The 19,557-nt window shown below is 38.6% G+C and overlaps 1 protein-coding gene across 2 annotated transcripts in view; it reads left to right on the forward strand.

The window, feature by feature from the left end:
* The window catches only part of COL4A2 (collagen type IV alpha 2 chain), a 217,425-nt gene that overhangs the window by 117,850 nt on the left and 80,018 nt on the right, over positions 1-19,557 (forward strand). For both annotated transcript variants that reach the window (XM_058184419.1, XM_058184418.1), the window contains exons 5-6: positions 13,048-13,182; positions 13,276-13,320. In XM_058184419.1, the coding sequence (XP_058040402.1) occupies positions 13,048-13,182; positions 13,276-13,320 (180 nt within the window). The remainder of the gene's footprint in view (positions 1-13,047; positions 13,183-13,275; positions 13,321-19,557) is intronic.

The following is a 19,557-nucleotide window of genomic DNA, read 5'->3' on the forward strand; positions in this document are numbered from 1 at the left end:
CCCGCAAGGAAGCATTTGTAATCCCCTGGAGCCAGCCTCGTGTCACCTCCTGCATGGCCAGCACCAGCCAGGAGGGGCACGGGTCCAGTAAACATGTGGTGGCATTCAACCTTCCCAGCAACCTGTCCATGTCCTCGGGAGTCACAGGATCAAAACTATCCCAAACAACCTCAACAAGACAGGCCTCGGAACTCTCGCTCGGATCTACCCAATTTTGATCCAATCCGTCCCGAAGCTGAACGATTTTATCGTATAGATAACCGTTAAACTCCTCGGCACGCCCTGATAATGGGTCCCCCCGCCCCTCCTGTTGAAGGAGAGAGCGGGTCACCCGAAACAGGGCGGCCGGGCGGTTATATGCCGACGCAATGAGGGAAGAAACGTACGAATTATATCCAGCCTCCAATACATATCATTTTTTTTAATATGAAAAGCTACAAAATGCAAGATTTAAGTTATTTCAGCTATAGATAAAAAGTTAAATCTCCAAGCACTGCTGTGCAATGAAACTATTCACATATCAGTAATATAAAAATAAAAACAGCAACAACTATTCCAACTATTTAGGTATTTGATTTCAACATATCTTTTGTTGTTCAGTTATCCTGTGTTTCTGCCTTCTGTAAAATAGCAGCTCTTAGAAGGGTGGCTGCTCTGGGGAGGTCTATAAAAGGAGATGCATGCTTTCTTGCTCTCACTATATGTCCATTATTAACATACTTTGGGAGAATTTGTTATCAATTATTGTTCAAATAAAAGAGTCTTAAGATAATGTGACCTATTAAAACTATCATTATAATATATGAGTTTGAAGTTAATACTGATTTTTATCATCAATCTAGCCAAGATAACCAAGTAACCAAGAATATTGTAGTAGTCACTAATTTGGATAAAAATTATGCCCTTAAAAGACTTTGAATAGAAACAACAACAAGAAGATTTAGTAACTGGTGCCTTTGACGCCTGTTGATATAAAACATCTGTGTTGAACTTCCTGGATATTTTTCAGTCATACTCCCACACAGACTGAAAAATATGGATTGACCACTCATACTGATTCTTCTTACTGCAGTACTCAGTGCTGTAATACAAATAGGAGCCAGCAATTATCTTTTCTTTTATACCTTAATTAAGTCAGTGATGCTTTCTCTTCATCAAACAAACCTGAAGCGGCTTGCCAAAAAAAGATCCATACTTAGCAATGTCTTTTGCTGCCAAGGAAATCCAAACAAATTTTTAAAATGTAACCAGGAAAGCATGTTAATTAACTGAAAAACACAGAATCAGGCTACAAGTAATTTGAATGTCTGCAATAACCATTATAGTTTACATTTTATTTGTTTTATGTTCATTGCTTTTGTATGGAACAGTTATAGCAGAGGTAAATAAGGGAGAAGTGGTGTTAGGATTAAAATCACTCATGCTGGGGACTGGCTCTGTAATTCTGGGGACCAGCATTGTGCCAGTGGATTCTTTTATGGGTGCCTTCAAGTCCTTTACCCCACCTGATTCCACTGTATTTGCAATGGCTACATAGAATGGCAGCTGTTTTGTAATTGGACAAGTCACTCCCATGAAATCCATGACAGGCTCTCGGAGGACCATTAGTCAAGCAGGTAGACATCCTTGCTTTGATCATGCAGCCCTATAAGGCAATCTCATTATTAAGTCATGCAAACTTTTAAACAGAACAGCCAATAGGCATAGCCATATTAAAGGGGGCACAAAATATAAATCCTCTCCAAAGCTGTAGCATCTTATGGCTTATTTAAATGGATACATTTGACCTAATAATTTGAATATTGACGTTCACTGAGATAATATTAGTTCTGTATTTTTGCCAAATTTGTTTTGACAAAAATGAAGTTGAATAAAATAGTACTAAAATGTAAAAATTACCCTTTTTGCAGCACTACTGTACTCGTCCACAAGCTTTTGCTGAGCAATACTACTATCTCGACAGTCCTACTCCGCGGTTCTACAGCCAAATCCTAAATTGGTCAGTGTGTCACTGGAGTACGTTATAGACTCCCTTAAAATTCAAATGGTCTACAAAAACACCTAAAAAACTGTTTTGAATTCTTGGAGGAAAAAGACTTGTTTGAGCTACTTCTGTCCAAAAGGCATTTGGCATTCAAAAGCTTTATTGGGCAAGATTTCTAAGTAAGCATTTTCATGAGAATTGTATGTTAATTTTGCTCTTTATTTGTAATTAGAAAAGAAACCATCTAAGAACTGAATCACTATATTGGAATTCATTTCCTGGGACTAAATGTCATATGTCTGAGCAGCACAATTTAAATGAACAGTAAATTACAGGATAATTAGACTAAACTTTGTGAGATTTTTTTTCCTGTATTAGTATTTTAGAAAAATTACATTGAAAGCCCCTTCCTTTATTGTAAGAATGCATTATTTTTACACAGAGAGAATTATTGCTGCAGTCTCAGAAGTTTCCAACACATCTGTTTTATAGCAGCAAAAGAGTCCAATGCCCTATTTCTTCCCAAATATCATAATTTTTGTTTGTTTTTTGTTTGTTTATTTTGGAATCTTTCTGAGATCATGTCCTCACAATGTCCTGTAAATAATAGCCTAATCAAATTTAGAGTTGCAAACATTTAAAAGCAGCTCTAACCTGGTGCCCTCAAGATGTTTGGACCAAGAATTCCATGTTTCCTGTCACATTGAATAATAAAAGTGTCTTTTGGCAATTAAATCCCAGCCATATTGACAAAGGGTAGCAATATTGTCAATTCATCAATCCTATCTTGATTATTTGAAGTAGAGTAAAATTTAAAAAGCGGTGAAAGTATTAGATACTTATAAACTGATTTTGAGCAGGGACTTGGATAGACAGACTGCTAACTTCAAGTTTTTTCTAACTCTAATTTTATAATCTCAAAAAATCCCAGAATCTTTGGGAGTTGGGCAACGTGTAATAAATAATTATTCATTATATTTAGATTGGACCTGGGATTGCAACTGTTGTTGTTTGATCTGTTAAAGGTATTGCACAAGATGTAAGCTGTTCCAAATAAAGCTGCCTTTTGTAATTGACTGGTGGTGATTTTATCAATGCCAATAGTGTTCAATTGATGATCCAGTTGTTTTGAGATTGCATCCAAGGCACCTATCACTATTGGTACTATTTTTGCTTTCTTTTGCCAGAGTATTTCTACTTTGTCTGCAAGTTTTGTATTTTGCTATTTTTTTTTTTACAATTTTCTCTTTCTCTTCTATTCTGCACTGCCACATCCACTATGCAGACATTTTTGTCTTTCTTATTGACAATCATTGGGTCTAGAGTTATGTGTTAAATATTTGCCTGTTTAAATTCTAAAGTCCCAGAGCACTTTAGCTTTTTTAGTCACCATTTATTTTTCTAATTTGTGGTCACACCAGTTTTTGCTTACAGGCAAATGTTATTTCTTGCAGATGTTCTAATGCACCATTGTTGCTACTTTGCCATGCCATTGTTTGTAGTCAGTCTGTGTAATCTTCTTGCAATAGCTAAGTAGGTGGTCCACTGTTTCTTTAGCTTCTTTGCAGAGATGGCATTGTGCAGTGGTGGGATTCAAGTAATTTAACAACCAATTCTCTGCCCTAATGATTTCTTCCAACAACCAGTTTACCAAACTGCTCAGACAATTAACAACCGGTTCTCCTGAAGTGGTGCGAACTGGCTGAATCCCACCACTGGCATTGTGTCTTTACTATAATGTTGATCAAATTTAGCAAAAGAAGAATTTGGGTTGCACAGTGTTATTAAATAGCAATGAAAATGTGAGTTGCAATTCTGCCAGCATTATTATTAATATTTTGGTTTAAAGAAAAAAAGCTAGGTCTCTCCCCATTGAGTTGAAATTTCCAGCTTTGTTGCATCCAGTGGTATCCCTGTACAGTATCATCATCCACAATCTTTGTAGCCCTAAGGCAACAAACAACTAAATTGTGGGCCTTGATTTATTCTCACTTTGGATGTCAGTTTAGCGTTGGTTGCCCTGATGTAAAACCTCTGTTAGGAAGAGAAATAAAGGGTTGAGTCAGGCAGCATTCAAAACATCATTGTCATCACCACCACTGCCATCATCATCATCATCATCATCATCATCATCATCTATGCTTGTCTGATTTCTCCTGGAAGCAGTATTAACCATGGTGTCTCTTGGATTATATCTTTATAACTTCTGGAAGGTTCATGCCAGGTATACATCATGCAGAAGAATAATTTATCCTCAATTGAGCATATATTGCTATTTTTTTTATCTCATTAATACAGTTTCTGTAGTTTGCTTTTATACATCATTTAAAAGCTGGTGTTAAGGACATTTAAGCACTTACCTGACACAAGCCAGTACTGGCCTGTACTTATGCTGGTTTGAATTCTTGTCAGCTTAAGAAAATGGGGATGAGACAAATATATGTTTGATACTTCTAAATGCAGTGAGATAATATATTTATTCCCTGGTTGCCAGTTTCTTACCATACTAGCCAAGGTGTCCTGTCAAAATCAAACTAAACAACAAACTAAGAAATAAGACAAGCATCTCTGAAAACTGTTTAACCATCCAGGAAACAGCTTGAGCTGCAAAAGAATTTGTCCCACACCCACCTCCCAGCCTAAGGGCCTCAGGGTCATCTGTCTTCTACTCAGTATCCCACGGTCAAGCAAACATGTCTTGCAAGATAAGGATGCCATTAGAACACCGCCACCTCTGACCTTGGAGTATGAACAAAAAGATGTGAATGGAAGGGATAATATCTCAGTTGATCTCTTGGGTAAGATTGATTTTTTGATTCCACAGGGAGGCAAAGAAATGCCTGGGAACTATAAAAAAACTAGTCTACATATTATGGATGCATCAAGGAAATTAGGCAATGAATGGGGTAAGATTGATTCTGCCTGGTTACCATATGATAAGCAGCTGCTCTAGCAAAGACAGATGTCTAAATAGGAGTCCAGCTGGAGCCTAGCATATTGATACTGATTAACACTGAAGAGCCCTGAACAGGAAGAGGAAGTCATTGCAACATCTGAGGAAAAGAGACCATGAGCAGCAAAACATTCCACTGCACCTTCCCTACATTGTACTATAAGCCCATTGTTGAGCTCAGACCTATTCTAGTTGCTTGGAAGAGTTCTTCCTCCTCCTCTATGCTACTGTAGAAGCACTTGTAGACTTTTAGCAGGCCCTTTCGAGCCAAAGATGAAGGCTCAAACTCTCAAGTTGTGCCACAGTTCATCATGTCATCTCAATTCTATGAAATATACTGTACCTGCAACATCCAAATGATTGCAGTGGAATGTCAATGGGGCCCAACATGTGTGACAGTCTCCAGCCAGCAATCACTTTGAGGCAGTACTTCATCTGTCGTGTCTTCATTACTTTCTGAACTGTAAAAAAGAGAGAGAGATAGAATCCAAAATGGGGACTTATAGCATTGTAAATCTTCTCTGTCATAACAGGATCCAGAGATCAGTCATTTTGTCCAGCTGCTGACATCTGTTATGATTTATTTATTTATTTATTATTTAAATTTGTATACCGCCCTTCTCCCGAAGGACTCAGGGCGGTTCACAGCCAAGTAAAAAATGAAAATACATTATAAATACAATTAAAATACTAGTAAAAAACTTATTTGAATTGGCCACAATTAAAATTTAGAGATAAAACCCATTAAAAACCCATAACTTAAAAAAACTAACCCAGTCCAGCGCAGATAAATAAGTAAGTTTTGAGCTCGCGGCGAAAGGTTCGGAGGTCCGAACCTTTGATGATGCTGTGTCTCTATTACAATAGACACCATCAGCATCCTGTCAGAAATGTAAGACACAGAAACTCTTCATTGTTTTCCCTAAGCTACCTGGGAAAACTCCTAACTGCTGAATAATAGGTTTTTACCCTGAAGTCCTAAGTTAAAGGGAGAAGATGCTTGCAGAAAGGTACCTTGTTCAGAAAAAAGATCTGCATGTAGCCATCCCAAATATTTATTTATTTATACATATATATACACACACACGCACATACATGTCATTTATATAACCACCCATTTCACACACATGACTATGAGGCTTACAAGATTAAAATATATAAACCCACTGCACATAACTTCATCTCCCCAGTGCCCAGGGTAAACAATGACAGAAACCATCTATTCCACTGAGCAAATGCCTGGGGAAACAGCAATGTCCCCAATGCTTTGCAAAAAGTTAATAGGCTTGGGGGGCATCCAAATCTCTAAGACGATGTAATTTTAGAGAGATAAGGCACAATATAAATGCATTTATAACCAGTATTATGAATTTTTGAAGCCAGCCCTCCAGTTATGTCACTCAGTACCAAGACTCTGATGGAAATGTTTTTCAGGCACACTAAATGTATGATGGCTATTTAAAAGGGTGTACATCTGATAAATGTTTTCAGTACTGTTGATTGATGTTTTATTTAGGTTATGATATCTTTGTATGAAAAACACATCTGTGAGATCAAAATGTTCATCAGGGGTACATACTGGGGTAGATAGTAATCATGCTTCAATGTGCCTGGAATTCTAATCCAGAAATGTACTCCTGTGTTCCTTGAAATAAATAAGAATTATCAACCAAGATTCTAGTTTCTGTTCATAATTTTCTAGTCAGACTGAATGGGAAACTTTGATGAAGTAGAGAGTCCCGTTATTAAAATAAGCTGTGAATAGAGGTGGAGAGTAAAGTTACAAGCATGAAGAAAAGATTCAGTAATTTCTTGCTTTATGAAACTGATACGTTGTTGCATAATTTCAGTCTTTCAGGCAGACATTCATGTCATATTGATTCCTAACAGCAGGCAAAAGGGAATGCTTTGAATCCTGTGAACTATGGTGTGGGATTTCAAGGATTTAATAGTTCCCTTGCAGAGCTTGTCTTCTGACTCATAATAGCAATACACATTACAAGTAGCAAAAATTCTTATTGCAACATATTTGTAAATTAGTGAAGCAGTGCTCGTGGTATTGACAAATCTTTTCAGCTCAGGGTATATTCCACATATATTTGTTGTTTTTATGTTACCAAATTGCTTTGTAACTCAAGGGAGTTACTTTTAATTACAACAATGCATAGATTAGTTTTCTCAGATATACAGATAGTCTTCAATTTACAACAGCAATTGGGACTCAAATTTCCATCACTAAATGATGCAGTCCTAAAAACGCTGCTACATTGCTTAGCTACAGCAGTCCCTGCAGTCTTTGTTGCCATTGCTAGTTAAGTTATTATATGAGGCAACTTCCTGCCAGCTCTCCACAGCCAAGATAGTAAGGAAGCTGGCAGGAAGGTGCAATCCCAGGTGGTTTGCAAGCAGACTGGCAGACAGTTAGGAGGTAAGTGCCTGCTGCTGAGTGGAGGAGAGAGTGAGGGGATGAGAGTGTGAGGGAGGTGCAGCAATCTTGGGGAGGTTATACAAGAATGCAAGGCAGGTGGAGCAAAAGTCAGAGAGGGAGAGTGTGTTGAAGTGTATTGGAGTGCATAAGGATGTAAAGGAGGTGTGATGAGGGTCAGGGAGGATGCATGTAGATGTAAGGGGGCCAAGACAAGGATCAGGGAGGATGCACAAGGATGAATGAACAGCTGGCAGAGGGCAAGCACAGAGGGGCTGAGGCAGACAGTTTAGGTGGGGGAGATTTACCCCAGCAACTTGCAAGCCAGCTTTTCTGACAGCTTGCCTGCTGACTTCCTGAGAAAAGTGGCAGGAAAGGTTGCAGATGGGGGTCATGTAACTGTCGGGTGCTGCAACTGATTGTAAGTGCAAATAGGGTGCCAAGTGCCCAGATAATGATTGCATGACAGTGGGATTTGGGGATGACTAGAACTACAAGGACTAGTTGCAACCACTATTCAATTCTATTGTAACTATGAATGGTCATTGAACAGAATGGTCATAAATCGAGGATTACCTGTAGAAGTTTCCTGATTTTAAAAACAGCTTGGTCTATTAACATTTTAAGCAATGTGATCTCATAACTTGTCCTGCAGGCAGAATGAACCAAGAATATGGCAGAAGATATATAGGAAGTGGTTGCACTTCTTTTTTTGTAGAATGTGAATAATCTGTTTGCTAGCCATTATAAATGAAATCTTCTTGTACAGAGCATAGGAAACAAATAGAAAAGGCCTTATCAGTACATGAACATATTTCAAATTTATTTATTTATTTATTTATTTATTTATTTTATTTATTTATTTATTTTATTTATTTATTTATTATTTCAATTTCTATACCACCCTTCTCCCAAAGGACTCAGGGCGGTTTACAGCCAACTAAGAACAACTAATACAAAAATTAAAAACAGATTTCAAAGATTAATTTAGATAGGCTGAAAATACTAAAAACTATTAAAATCCCCATTAAAAACTATTAGGCCAGTCCTGCACGATGGAATAAAAGAGTCTTCAACTCACGCCGGAAGGCCCGGAGGTCAGGGAGTTGGCGTATCCCTGGGGGTAGCTCGTTCCAGAGGGCTGGAGCCCCCGCAGAGAAGGCCCTCCCCCTGGGGGTCGCCAGTCGACATTGTCTGGCCGATGGCACCCTGAGGAGACCCTCTTTGTGGGAGCGCACTGGTCGATGGGAGGCCACCGATAGCAGGAGGCGGTCCCGTATGTAACCCGGTCCTAAGCCATGGAGCGCTTTAAAGGTGAGAACCAACACCTTGAATTGCACCCGGAAGGCAACCGGAAGCCAGTGCAGCCTGCAAGTAATTTGCGAGTAATTGTGATGTTCTCACAAAATGCAATCCATATTCCTCATGCGGCTGATAGGGCCAATAACGAAAATACTGTTTTAGATTATAAAAACCATCCTAACCTGTTATTAGTAATAATTTGTAATTATTATGAAATTTCATGGGGATCTTTTATCTATTTCACTCTATAATGCCTTGGTAAGGCCACACTTGGAATATTGATGTAAAAAAGATGCTGAGACTCTAGAAAGAGTGCAGAGAAGAGCAACAAATATGATTAGAAGACTGGAGGCTAAAACATATGAAGAACGGTTGCAGGAACTGGGTATGTCTAGTTTAATAAAAAGAAGGACTAGGGGAGACATGATAGCTGTGTTCCAATATCTCAGGGGTTGCCATAAAGAAGAGGGAGTCGGGCTGTTCTCCAAAGCACCTGAGGGTAGAACAAGAAGTAATGGGTGGAAACTGATCAAGGAAAGAAGCAACCTAGAACTAAGGAGAAATTTTCTGACAGTTAGAACAATTAATAAGTGGAACAACTTGCCTGCAGAAGTTGTAAATGCCCCAACATTGGAAATTCTTAAGAAGATGTTGGATAACCATCTGTCTAAGATGGTGTAGGGTTTCCTGCCTGGGCAGGGGGTTGGACTAGAAGGCCTCCAAGGTCCCTTCCAACTCTGTTATTATTATTATTATATCTAATCATCCACCTTATATTGTCTTCCTTTAACTGTGCTAATCATAACAAATATTTTCCAAAGGCTATTAATAATTTGATATGTTATTTGTTCGTTTGTTTGTACCCGAGTTTTATTGTTTTTACAAATAATTAAAGGTGGTGAGCACATCCAAACACCTTCCTCCTTCTATTTTATCCACAGCAACAGCCCTGCATGGTGGGTTGGGCTGAGAGAGAGTGACTGACCCAAGGTCAGCAAGCTGATTATAACTTACCACTATTTCTTATTTTCCAGGGTGGGTTTTTTCTTCTTTGAGTATATCAGCTGGGCACAATTCCCAAAAAGCAATTTTTATTTTTTATTTATTTATTTGTCACAACAGTATATATAAGCATGAGCATGAAATAACTATACGATATATAAGCATATATATAAGCATAAGTATGTAATAACTATATTAATTGGATATAATGAAAGGGAACATTAGGACAGGAACAGTAGGCACGCTTGTGCTCTTTTATTTTATTTTTAATAATAATAATAATGATGATGATGATGATGATAATAATAATAATAATAATAATAAAATCTTTTATTTTCTAAAAGGTATGGCCATATGTACCAAATTCCCATTTATACAAAAATGGGCAGGAAAAAGGATCCTGGGATAGTTTAGTAATTACTACACAAGGTCCCAGCAAATAGACTGCTGTCCATTGGCATTTCCTTTGGTAGATTTTGCACAAGTAAAAATAATACCTCACCTTCCTAGTTGCTCTGCTAGTTTTCTAACTATTATGGGACTTAAGTTATTGAAGGTCCCTATTTCCTAAAAGTGCAATTCTATACATAATGTTAAGAGTGTAAGCAACTAGTGCCATCTAAAGGTCTATTTAGAAAATTTTAAATGGTTAAAAACTGGAGAACTACAGTATATGCTATAAAATTGGTATTTTGACATGAAGCCCAACACCTTTTGGCTAAAATCCTTGTTCAGGATTTCCTGGCCGAATAGGGATTTGGACTTGGCTACCAAAAAATTAAATACACTAGTGATGGCAAGCACAAGTACTAGATTTACACATTGTGCCAAGTATCCAGAGAAACTTGAGTAGGTTATTGCATCCTGGTTCACATCCCATAAGCTGTTGTTTAGAGAGCACAATAGTGGGTTCCCGCATGTTACGAAGCCAAATAAAACACAATGTACTGTAATATGACTAATTGCAGTGTGTAAAACTAACAACATTCCTTCTACAACCATCATGTTTGCAAAATCAGTTCTTCTGATAATCTTCTTTGAACTGGGAGAGACTTTCATTGCACAACGGTGATGGAGCAAAGGCAATTGAAATCAGAAAATATGCTCTGGGCAATTTTGTGCCTTGTATCAATAGAAATTGCAACGATAAATAAGAACCAAGCCTCTGTTTCACTGATTCACATTCACTGCTTATTAAGATTTTTCAATTTAGAGAAACCAAGATATTAACTTTTATTTCAGTATTGGTGCCTGAATTAAAAATAGGGTTATTATATCTGATCTGCAAAAATCCAGATAAACACTAGAAGGCAGTAAAGAGTTAGTATTTTCATATCTCTTTGTTACCATTTCATAACTATGTGTATTTGTCTAGTTATGTAGGCATACTGAATGTACCTGGAGAGGCAGAGAGAGGTTGTGTGGGTTTTCTTCAGGCTTCCCCTTACTGTAGAAAGCTTTCCAACTACAAAATTGCAGGGGTGTTTGGCTCATACAAAAACGGCATTGCACTACTGCAATGTAAGCCTTCCCTTTTGTATGAGCATTTGTTTCAGACAGAGTTTATTATCAGTGGTTTCTTATTATTTACCCAACTAACTTTTACAGCTCTAAAGACTCTAGGCTGCTAATATCCAGGTAAGAAAACTCATAAATTAACAGTAACAGCAACAACAATAATGCTCTTTATATAACAATAATAATACAATAATCAGAAAAAACAGAAATAACAGCTAGAACGTAACTAACTGTAATAGTTAGAACAAATCACATATCTCAAGTCCCAAGTTCTCTCTTAAATAGCCAGTATTTTGTTTCTCTACAAAAATATAGGAATTGAAGGGGGGTCAGCCTATTCCACAAGGAGAGGGCAGTTGTAGAAAAGGCTTACTTCCAATCCAAGCCATTTTATTTTGCTGAGGAGACAAAACCAAGTGCCCTGTTACAGGTGGACTGAACAAAAAGGGGTATATTCTTTAGGGAGCAGATGGTCCCTAACCTTGATAACCTGAACTTAAGTTGTGTAAGTCTTTATAAGTAATAACTAGCAACTTGAAATGTACCTGGAAACAAACAGGAAACCAGGGCATCCCTTATCTTATTGATGTAATGCTTCTGAAACAGTTCTTACCTAGGATCATTGAATTTCAAGTAGCCTTCAATGGCATAAATATAAATAGAACATATTTAGTAGTCCATCTTCAAAGTAGTAAGAACTATGAGTAGCTATCACTAAAGCCACCTTTTCTCAAAAGCTGAATCTGGTCAAATGGCCATCCCCCATCATATTCTTCACCTGTGGTAGAGACATGAATCTAGGAGGATAAGCAAGTTGTTGACCTTCCGTTTCAAGGTGAAAGCAACCCTGTTCAAAATGGAGCAAAGGGGCTCCAGAAACTCATGCTTTCTGAACAAATAACTATTCTCTCTTGCTGAGATTCAGTGTCACTTGTTTCATGCACTTCTTTGCTTTAGAGTTTAGATGATGGTTTAGAACAAGGGTCAGCAACCTTAAACACTCAAAGAAGTGCAAAGGTCCTAACCGGAAGCCCCTCGTTCAATTCTGGAGCCAACCGGAAGTCTGGTTCCCCCATCATAGATTCTCATCCTAGAGTGGCATCCTTTTTCTTCTACCTGTTCTAACCAAGAGCCCTAACAAGTGTGGAGCTGACCGGTGACAGGGAGGTGCAACAGGGGGATGAAAGAGCCACATGTGGCTCCAGAACTGCAGGTTGTTGACCCCTGGTTTAGAACATCCATAGTCTTCTGCGTGGTCCTGGTAAGTATTGTATTTTGATTGGTATAATGATGGTATCTTATCCTGGACCAGGCAAAAGAATCAATTGCTGACTTTCTCCAGAAGTTTCATGAAGATGTTAAGTAAAATGAGAGAAAACACTGTACATGCCAATATCCCATTTGGAACATTCTTCTTCCATTAATATTGCAAAATGTTTAGCAAATGTCTCACAACAGACTGGAGGGATGGAAGGACTGAAATTATCCTAAACATAACTGATGGAAGATGTTCTGCTGATGCTCTGTCACTTCATCTCTCAGAGCGCCTTGGTGAAAAATGGAATCCCTTGGCATTTGCTGACAGGAGAAGCCAACTGTCAGGAGACACCCCCAGTTTGTCCAGTACCCTCATCATGTCTATATTTTGATGATCAACAGAAAATGTGAAAGGACTGCTACCTAATGAAATGCTGTGCAGATTTCTGACTGGGCATTAGCATTAAACTCACACTAAACTTTGGTTTAAGTTTTGTGATCCTGAAGTTTTTATAAACTGCAAAGGCAGAAGTATTCATTACTGTACAGATAAACCTTGTCTATTTTCAGCAGTACCTGAAAACTTTTGTGGATTCTTGTTTACAGGGCCAGCCAGGACTGCTTGGACAACAAGGATTCCCTGGGCCGTCGGGTGTGATGGGCATACCAGGACTTTCAGGGCACAAAGGGGACAAAGGTGAACGAGGTAGACCTGGCATTACTGGACCCAAAGGAGAAGCGGTAATTTTATAACTTCTAAGAAGTCAACTTCACCATGAAAAACAAATGCAAAAAGTAGGTGACTGCAACATGATGTGTCCCTTTTCATTATAGGGACAAAGAGGAGTCACAGGGTTTCCTGGTGCAGATGGAGTTCCTGTAAGTAATTGCTTGTTCCTTGTATTGAAATTTGAAACAATTATGATAGTCTTTCCTGTAAATAATTCAAGTTATAAGCAACCAAATAATGCATACAATAAAATAAACAGCTCATTTTTTTCTCCAGCCAAACTCATTCTAAACTACAAAATCAACATTAAAAACAAACCATAATCATGTTTTAAAGTTATTTAAACACTAGCTGAAATAAATATTTTTTTAGCTGTTTATACATGGGCGATGCTGATGAATTTTCATGCTGCACTGTCCCATGATTTTGGTGGGTTGGATCTTAGATCTCAGACATGGTCATAATAGAGAGCAGAAATTAGAATTAATATTTTTCATGCTGAAGAGAAATATGTTGTGTATTTCTTTAGTAGATTTATATAGCACTCATCTCACTTTTATGTGACTCTAGTCAGCTTAAAATAAAACAAATAACACAAAATACGATCCTGGAACAAGTGCAACTGAGGCACAGTCTTGAGCTATGCGAAGGCCCTCCTAGCCATGGCTTCTACTTGCTCTTTGAGCAGGAGCCATGAATCCAGGAGGACCCTGAGATTATGCACTGGATCTATCTACGGCAGTGCCACCCCATCCAGAACCAAAGATGGAAGGTCCCCAGAACCAGGAGGTTCAAAAATCCAGATCCACCTGATCTTGCTTGAAGTGAGTTGAAGCCTGTTGTACCCCATCCAGGCCTCCATAGCCTCCAGGCACTTCCACAGCATCAATCAGACAGCCTGGGGTGTAGATATAAAGCTGGGTATCACTGACAATATCTCACTCCAAACTCAACCAACAGCTTCATGTAGATGTTAAATAAGAGGGAAGAGAGCTCCAAGCCCTGAGGTATTTCACAACGGATGGACCACAGGCTGGATCTCTTTGCCCTGGAACCAACCTTGCAGGAAGGAGGAGAACCAGCACTACCACCACCACCCAATTTCTGAAGCTGGTCCAGAAGCATACTGTGATTGATGGTATTAAAAGCTGCTGAGAAGTCAAAAAAATCCCACCAGAGGTCATCCGAGTGCTATCGGTCCATCTCAGTTCTATACCCAGCTCTGAACCCTGATGGAAAGAGGTTCAGATTATCTACTTCTTCCAGAGTTTTTTGAAGCTGTAATGCAATAACCTTCTCTACAACCTTCCCTGGAAAATTGACCACAATGTTGGGGCATAGCAATATTCCCTTGAAAAACATTTAAACAGAAAACAATCTGGTGTAAATTTTAAACATCTATTATAGGTACTTCACCCTTTGCCAAATTCTGGACATGAGAGCCATGAGAAATGAAGGGAGAAGCATTCTTGCACTAGTGGAGTTTCTAACTGCTGCCTTGCATAAAATAATAAGCAAATTATATTTATTCCTAGACACTTTCACAGAAATCCCCAGACAGATTTCCCAGTACCAGCTTCCTCTTCCATGCCCTTTGACATCAGACCTTTTTTTTTACCACCCACATGCATCACTAAAATGAAATTCCAAATGGCTATTTTCAGCTGCTTGACTCATTCACCCACCCTTCTAATGTGTTTTGCAGTGCAGAGCTAAAGCTGGAAAACCCTTTTCTTTTTCCACATATGGATGTTGCATTAACTTTCATGGGACTTGCCTTCAGGCAGCAAATGAAAGGTAATATAAGGTCATACAAGGAAAAGCAGCCTGCAGATGCTGTAGAGAATATCCTGAAGACAGAGAAAAGGAAAAAGCAAGCCATGTGATTTTATGGGCAGTGATCACACAAATTTAATATTCACATGATCTGGAAAACTAGCCAATAGTAATATTCAAGTATGAAGCACAATGGAGGATTCATTTATCATATATGATAAGCTAAATATAATTTTCTGTTTTTTACCCCAGATCCTTTAATAAAAATAGCATAGCTTAGATAAGCAAAAAGGAGCCAGAATATTCACCACCATTTATTCTTTCCTTGTTTGGCCCTTCTTGGAGATTTCTTGGAGCATATATGCTCCTCGATGTAGAGATATAATATTATTTCCTTGATATGTATTCCTCAAAAATGCTAAGTAACTGCTATGTGTTTTAAGTAAGTGTCTTTAGGAAACAAACAGAAAGTATAATGGGATCGTCTATTTCTACTACTTCAAAATTTTTGGCAGTATCATGCAACATCCAGCCAGGGACATTTGGAATTAGAGTTTTTGACATAAAACTTTTTGCAGTCTAAAAAAATTCCATTTTGAGCTGTTCCAGAGCTTTCTGAATTCAAGAATAATTCTCTTCCTTCACTTCATCTTCCCTTTCTTGATGATTTCATCTTCCCTTTCTTGAAGACTTATTTATTTTTCCAAGCAGGACTGGCATAAAATGGGTTTTTAAAATGGGTTTTTAAATTGGATTTTAAATGGGGTTTTATACTATGTATTTTATAATTTTAAATTATTAGCCACATCGAATAATTTTTTTAATTGGGTTTTATTATATTGTACTGTATTGTATTTTATCTGCTGTTAACCGCCCTGAGTCCTTCGGGAGAAGGGCGGTATAAAAATTAAATTATTATTATTATTATTATTATTATTGTTGTTGTTGTTGTTGTTGTTGTTGTTGTTATTTCTTCTTCTGGAAACCACTGTCCTGAGCATTTGATCTGAATATCATTTTCTTTTGGGTAGGAATGAATTTATACATTTGTCTCCTCCAAGAATGAGTCAGCAAGCTAAAAAAAACACCCTTACCCTTTTCCAATGTAATTTCCAGGAATGTTTGGATTTGGCAGTAAGCTAAATCTTTGAACAAGAAAGTATCCAATAATAACTCCTACCTTCTGTAACTATTTCTCATTTTCTCATATACAATTTGATATTAATATCAATGGGAATAGCAAAAGTATAAATAGAATAGAATAGAATAGAATTTTATTGGCCAAGTGTGATTGGACACACAAGGAATTTGTCTTGGTGTATATGCTCTCAGTGTACATAAAAGAAAAGATACGTTCATCAAGGTACAACATTTACAACACAATTGATGATCAATATATCAATATAAATCATAAGGATTGCCAGCAACAAGTTATAGTCATACAGTCATAAGTGGAAAGAGATTGGTGATGGGAACTATGAAACGATTAATAGTAGTGCAGATTCAGTAAATAGTCTGACAGTGTTGAGGGAATTATTTGTTTAGCAGAGTGATGGCCTTCGGGAAAAAACTGTTCTTGTGTCTAGTTGTTCTGGTGTGCAGTGCTCTATAGCGTCGTTTTGAGGGTAGGAGTTGAAACAGTTTATGTCCAGGATGCGAGGGATCTGCAAATATTTTCACGGCTCTCTTCTTGATTCGTGCAGTATACAGGTCCTCAATGGAAGGCAAGTTGGTAGCAATTATTTTTCTGCAGTTCTAATTATCCTCTGAAGTCTGTGTTTTTCTTGTTGGGTTGCAGAACCGAACCAGACAGTTATAGAGGTGCAAATGACAGACTCAATAATTCCTCTGTAGAACTGGATCAGCAGCTCCTTGGGCAGTTTGAGCTTACTGAGTTGGCGCAGAAAGAACATTCTTTGTTGTCCTTTTAATGATGTTTTGATGTTAGCTGTCCATTTGAGATCTTGCGATATGATAGAACCCAGAAATTTGAAGGTTTCTACTGTTGATACTGTGTTGTCAAGTATTGTGAGAGGTGGAAGTATGGAAGGGTTTTTCCTAAAGTCTACCACCATTTCTACGGTTTTGAGTGTGTTCAGTTCCAGATTGTTTTGGTTGCACCACAAGGCTAGTCGTTCGACCTCTCGTCTATATGCGGATTCGTCATTGTCTCGAATGAGACCAATCACTGTTGTGTCATCTGCGAACTTCAGTAGCTTAACAAATGGATCATTGGAGATGCAGTCATTGGTATACAGAGAGAAGAGAAGTGGGGAGAGCACACAGCCTTGGGCGGCCCCTGTGCTAATTGTACAGGTATTTGATGTGATCTTGCTTAGCTTCACCTGCTGCTTCCTGTTTGTTAGGAAGCTTGTGATCCACTTACAAGTCTGTTCCGGTACCTGTAGCTGGTTTAGCTTAGTTAGAAGAATGTCTGGAATGATGGTATTGAATGCTGAACTAAAGTCTACAAAAAGGACCCTTGCATAGGTCTTTGGAGACTCAAGATGTTGTAGGATGTAGTGCAGAGCCATATTAACAGCATCATCTGTTGATCTATTTGCTCGGTATGCAAATTGCAAGGGGTCTAAAAGCGGATTCGTGATGGTTTTCAGGTAGGAAAGCACTAGCCTTTCAAAGGTTTTCATGACTACAGATGTTAGAGCAACTGGTCTGTAGTCATTCAGTTCCTTGATGGTGGGCTTCTTCGGCACTGGGATGATGGTAGGCGTTTGAAGCAAGAAGGAACATAGCACATCTCTAGTGATTTATTGAAAATATGGGTGAAGATGGGGGCCAATTGGTCAGCACAGACTTTTAAGCAAGAAGGAGTTATCTTGTCTGGGCCTGGCGCTTTTCCTGGCTTTTGTCTGTGAAATAGGTCCTGCACTTCCTTTTCTGTGATCACTAGGGGTTGTGAACCCAATGAAATGGGGTCAGTTGTAGGAGGCTTGGCTGTTGTTGCTGTGTCTGAGATGGGGGTTGTGGAGATAGGTGGCTGTAGTTTCCTTTCAAACCTGCAGTAAAACTCATTCAGGTCATCTGCCAGTTGTTGATTACCTTCAGCCTGGGAAGGAGGTTTGCCATAGCCGGTGATCAACTATGAATAAATCAACTATGAATAAAATTTGAGCCATTTGTTTTCCTTTGGAAAGAAGGATAATTGATGAAATGGATTAGTGGCTGCTTTTCTTCCTCAATTCTAACACACAGACTTAAAATACAACAAAATTTGCATGAGAAGTGACAGTATATGTTGTGGCTCCAGCCCCCACCCCTGGGCCTGGCCCCCTGCCAGAGAGTGACTCAGAGAATGAGGGGGAAGGGCCGTCAGGGCTCCCTTCTGCAGGATCGGCTTCCCTGGCTCAGCTACAGGAGCCAGAGGCAGGCCAGGTGGAAGAGGTAACGAGGCCTCCGTCTCCTGTAGACAGAGTCCTGGTTAGATCCCAGGTTTCATAGACAAGAGAGGTGGGAACAACAGAAGCAGGGGTGGGGCAGGCCTAGAAAGTGCTGAGTCACGGAGCCACACCCCACAGGGTATAAAAGCAGGAGGGGCTGCTATACTGCTTCGTGACGAACAAATCCAATTGCCTAGAGAGAACTTGAGCTGAAGTGCTGTTTATTCCTGACTTCCTGGTTGACATGCCAGTATCAAGAAAGATAACAGAAAAACCTTGGCAGACGCTCGCTGATAGTAGCCATAGACTAAATTGCCAGCTAATTGAGTCATTTCTCGTGCCTCCTGGACTGCGGTGGGGGGACAGAACAGTATACTAGAGTGACTTACTTTCATGAACAATTTATAGCATACTTATGGAAACCATTTTCCACCACAGAATTAAGATAGGTAAAGACATATCAATAGTATTCACACACATTTTAATGACATTCATTTATAGATATTTGTCATTACACTTTTTAAAAATTCCTCTCCAATGTTCTAAAACTATGTTGAAAGACGTTTTTAATCATTAACCCCTCCCCCCCATTCCTATAATGGTAAAAGTAGCGTTTACAATAATCTTCAGAGATTTAGAACCTGAACAAATTCTCAAGGCAATTTTTTTTAGCATAATATCATGCCTCCAGAAGATACTTCCCCACACAGTACAACACAGTCATTCTGTGGTTCCAATGGGGTTTCAATACCTAATGAAGGAAGCACCACTGATACTCTTTTGCAGTACCTAGTCTGCAGTTCACAGAACTGCGATTTAATTAACAAGATATATAGAATGCTGGCTGGATAGATAGACCCAGTGGCACTGACTCCTTAGTTCCTCATAGAGGAGAAATGGGTTCTTGATGGAGAATTAAGAATTTATTCCTCTTTATCTATCACTCTTGATTCAAGATGTTGCTAACTTCAGGTCACTTCCTTCTGCTTTTGGTCCAAGCACACATGGTTAAACTGGTGCTCTTTGATTTTTGTCCTGGTAAAAATAATTACCCTGGTGCTAAGCTATGTACTGTAATTCCTGGGAAAAGATCTCATTTTTATTATAGTTACTAAACCTATTTCACTACACATTTGTCAGGGCAGATCATGCATATACAAACTGCGTCAACTTCCAAAAGGTTACATATAGAATGTAGCCTCAGTAAGGTCT

This window comes from Ahaetulla prasina, chromosome 1, assembly GCF_028640845.1.
Source record: "Ahaetulla prasina isolate Xishuangbanna chromosome 1, ASM2864084v1, whole genome shotgun sequence".
NCBI classification, from domain to species: Eukaryota; Metazoa; Chordata; class Lepidosauria; order Squamata; family Colubridae; genus Ahaetulla; species Ahaetulla prasina.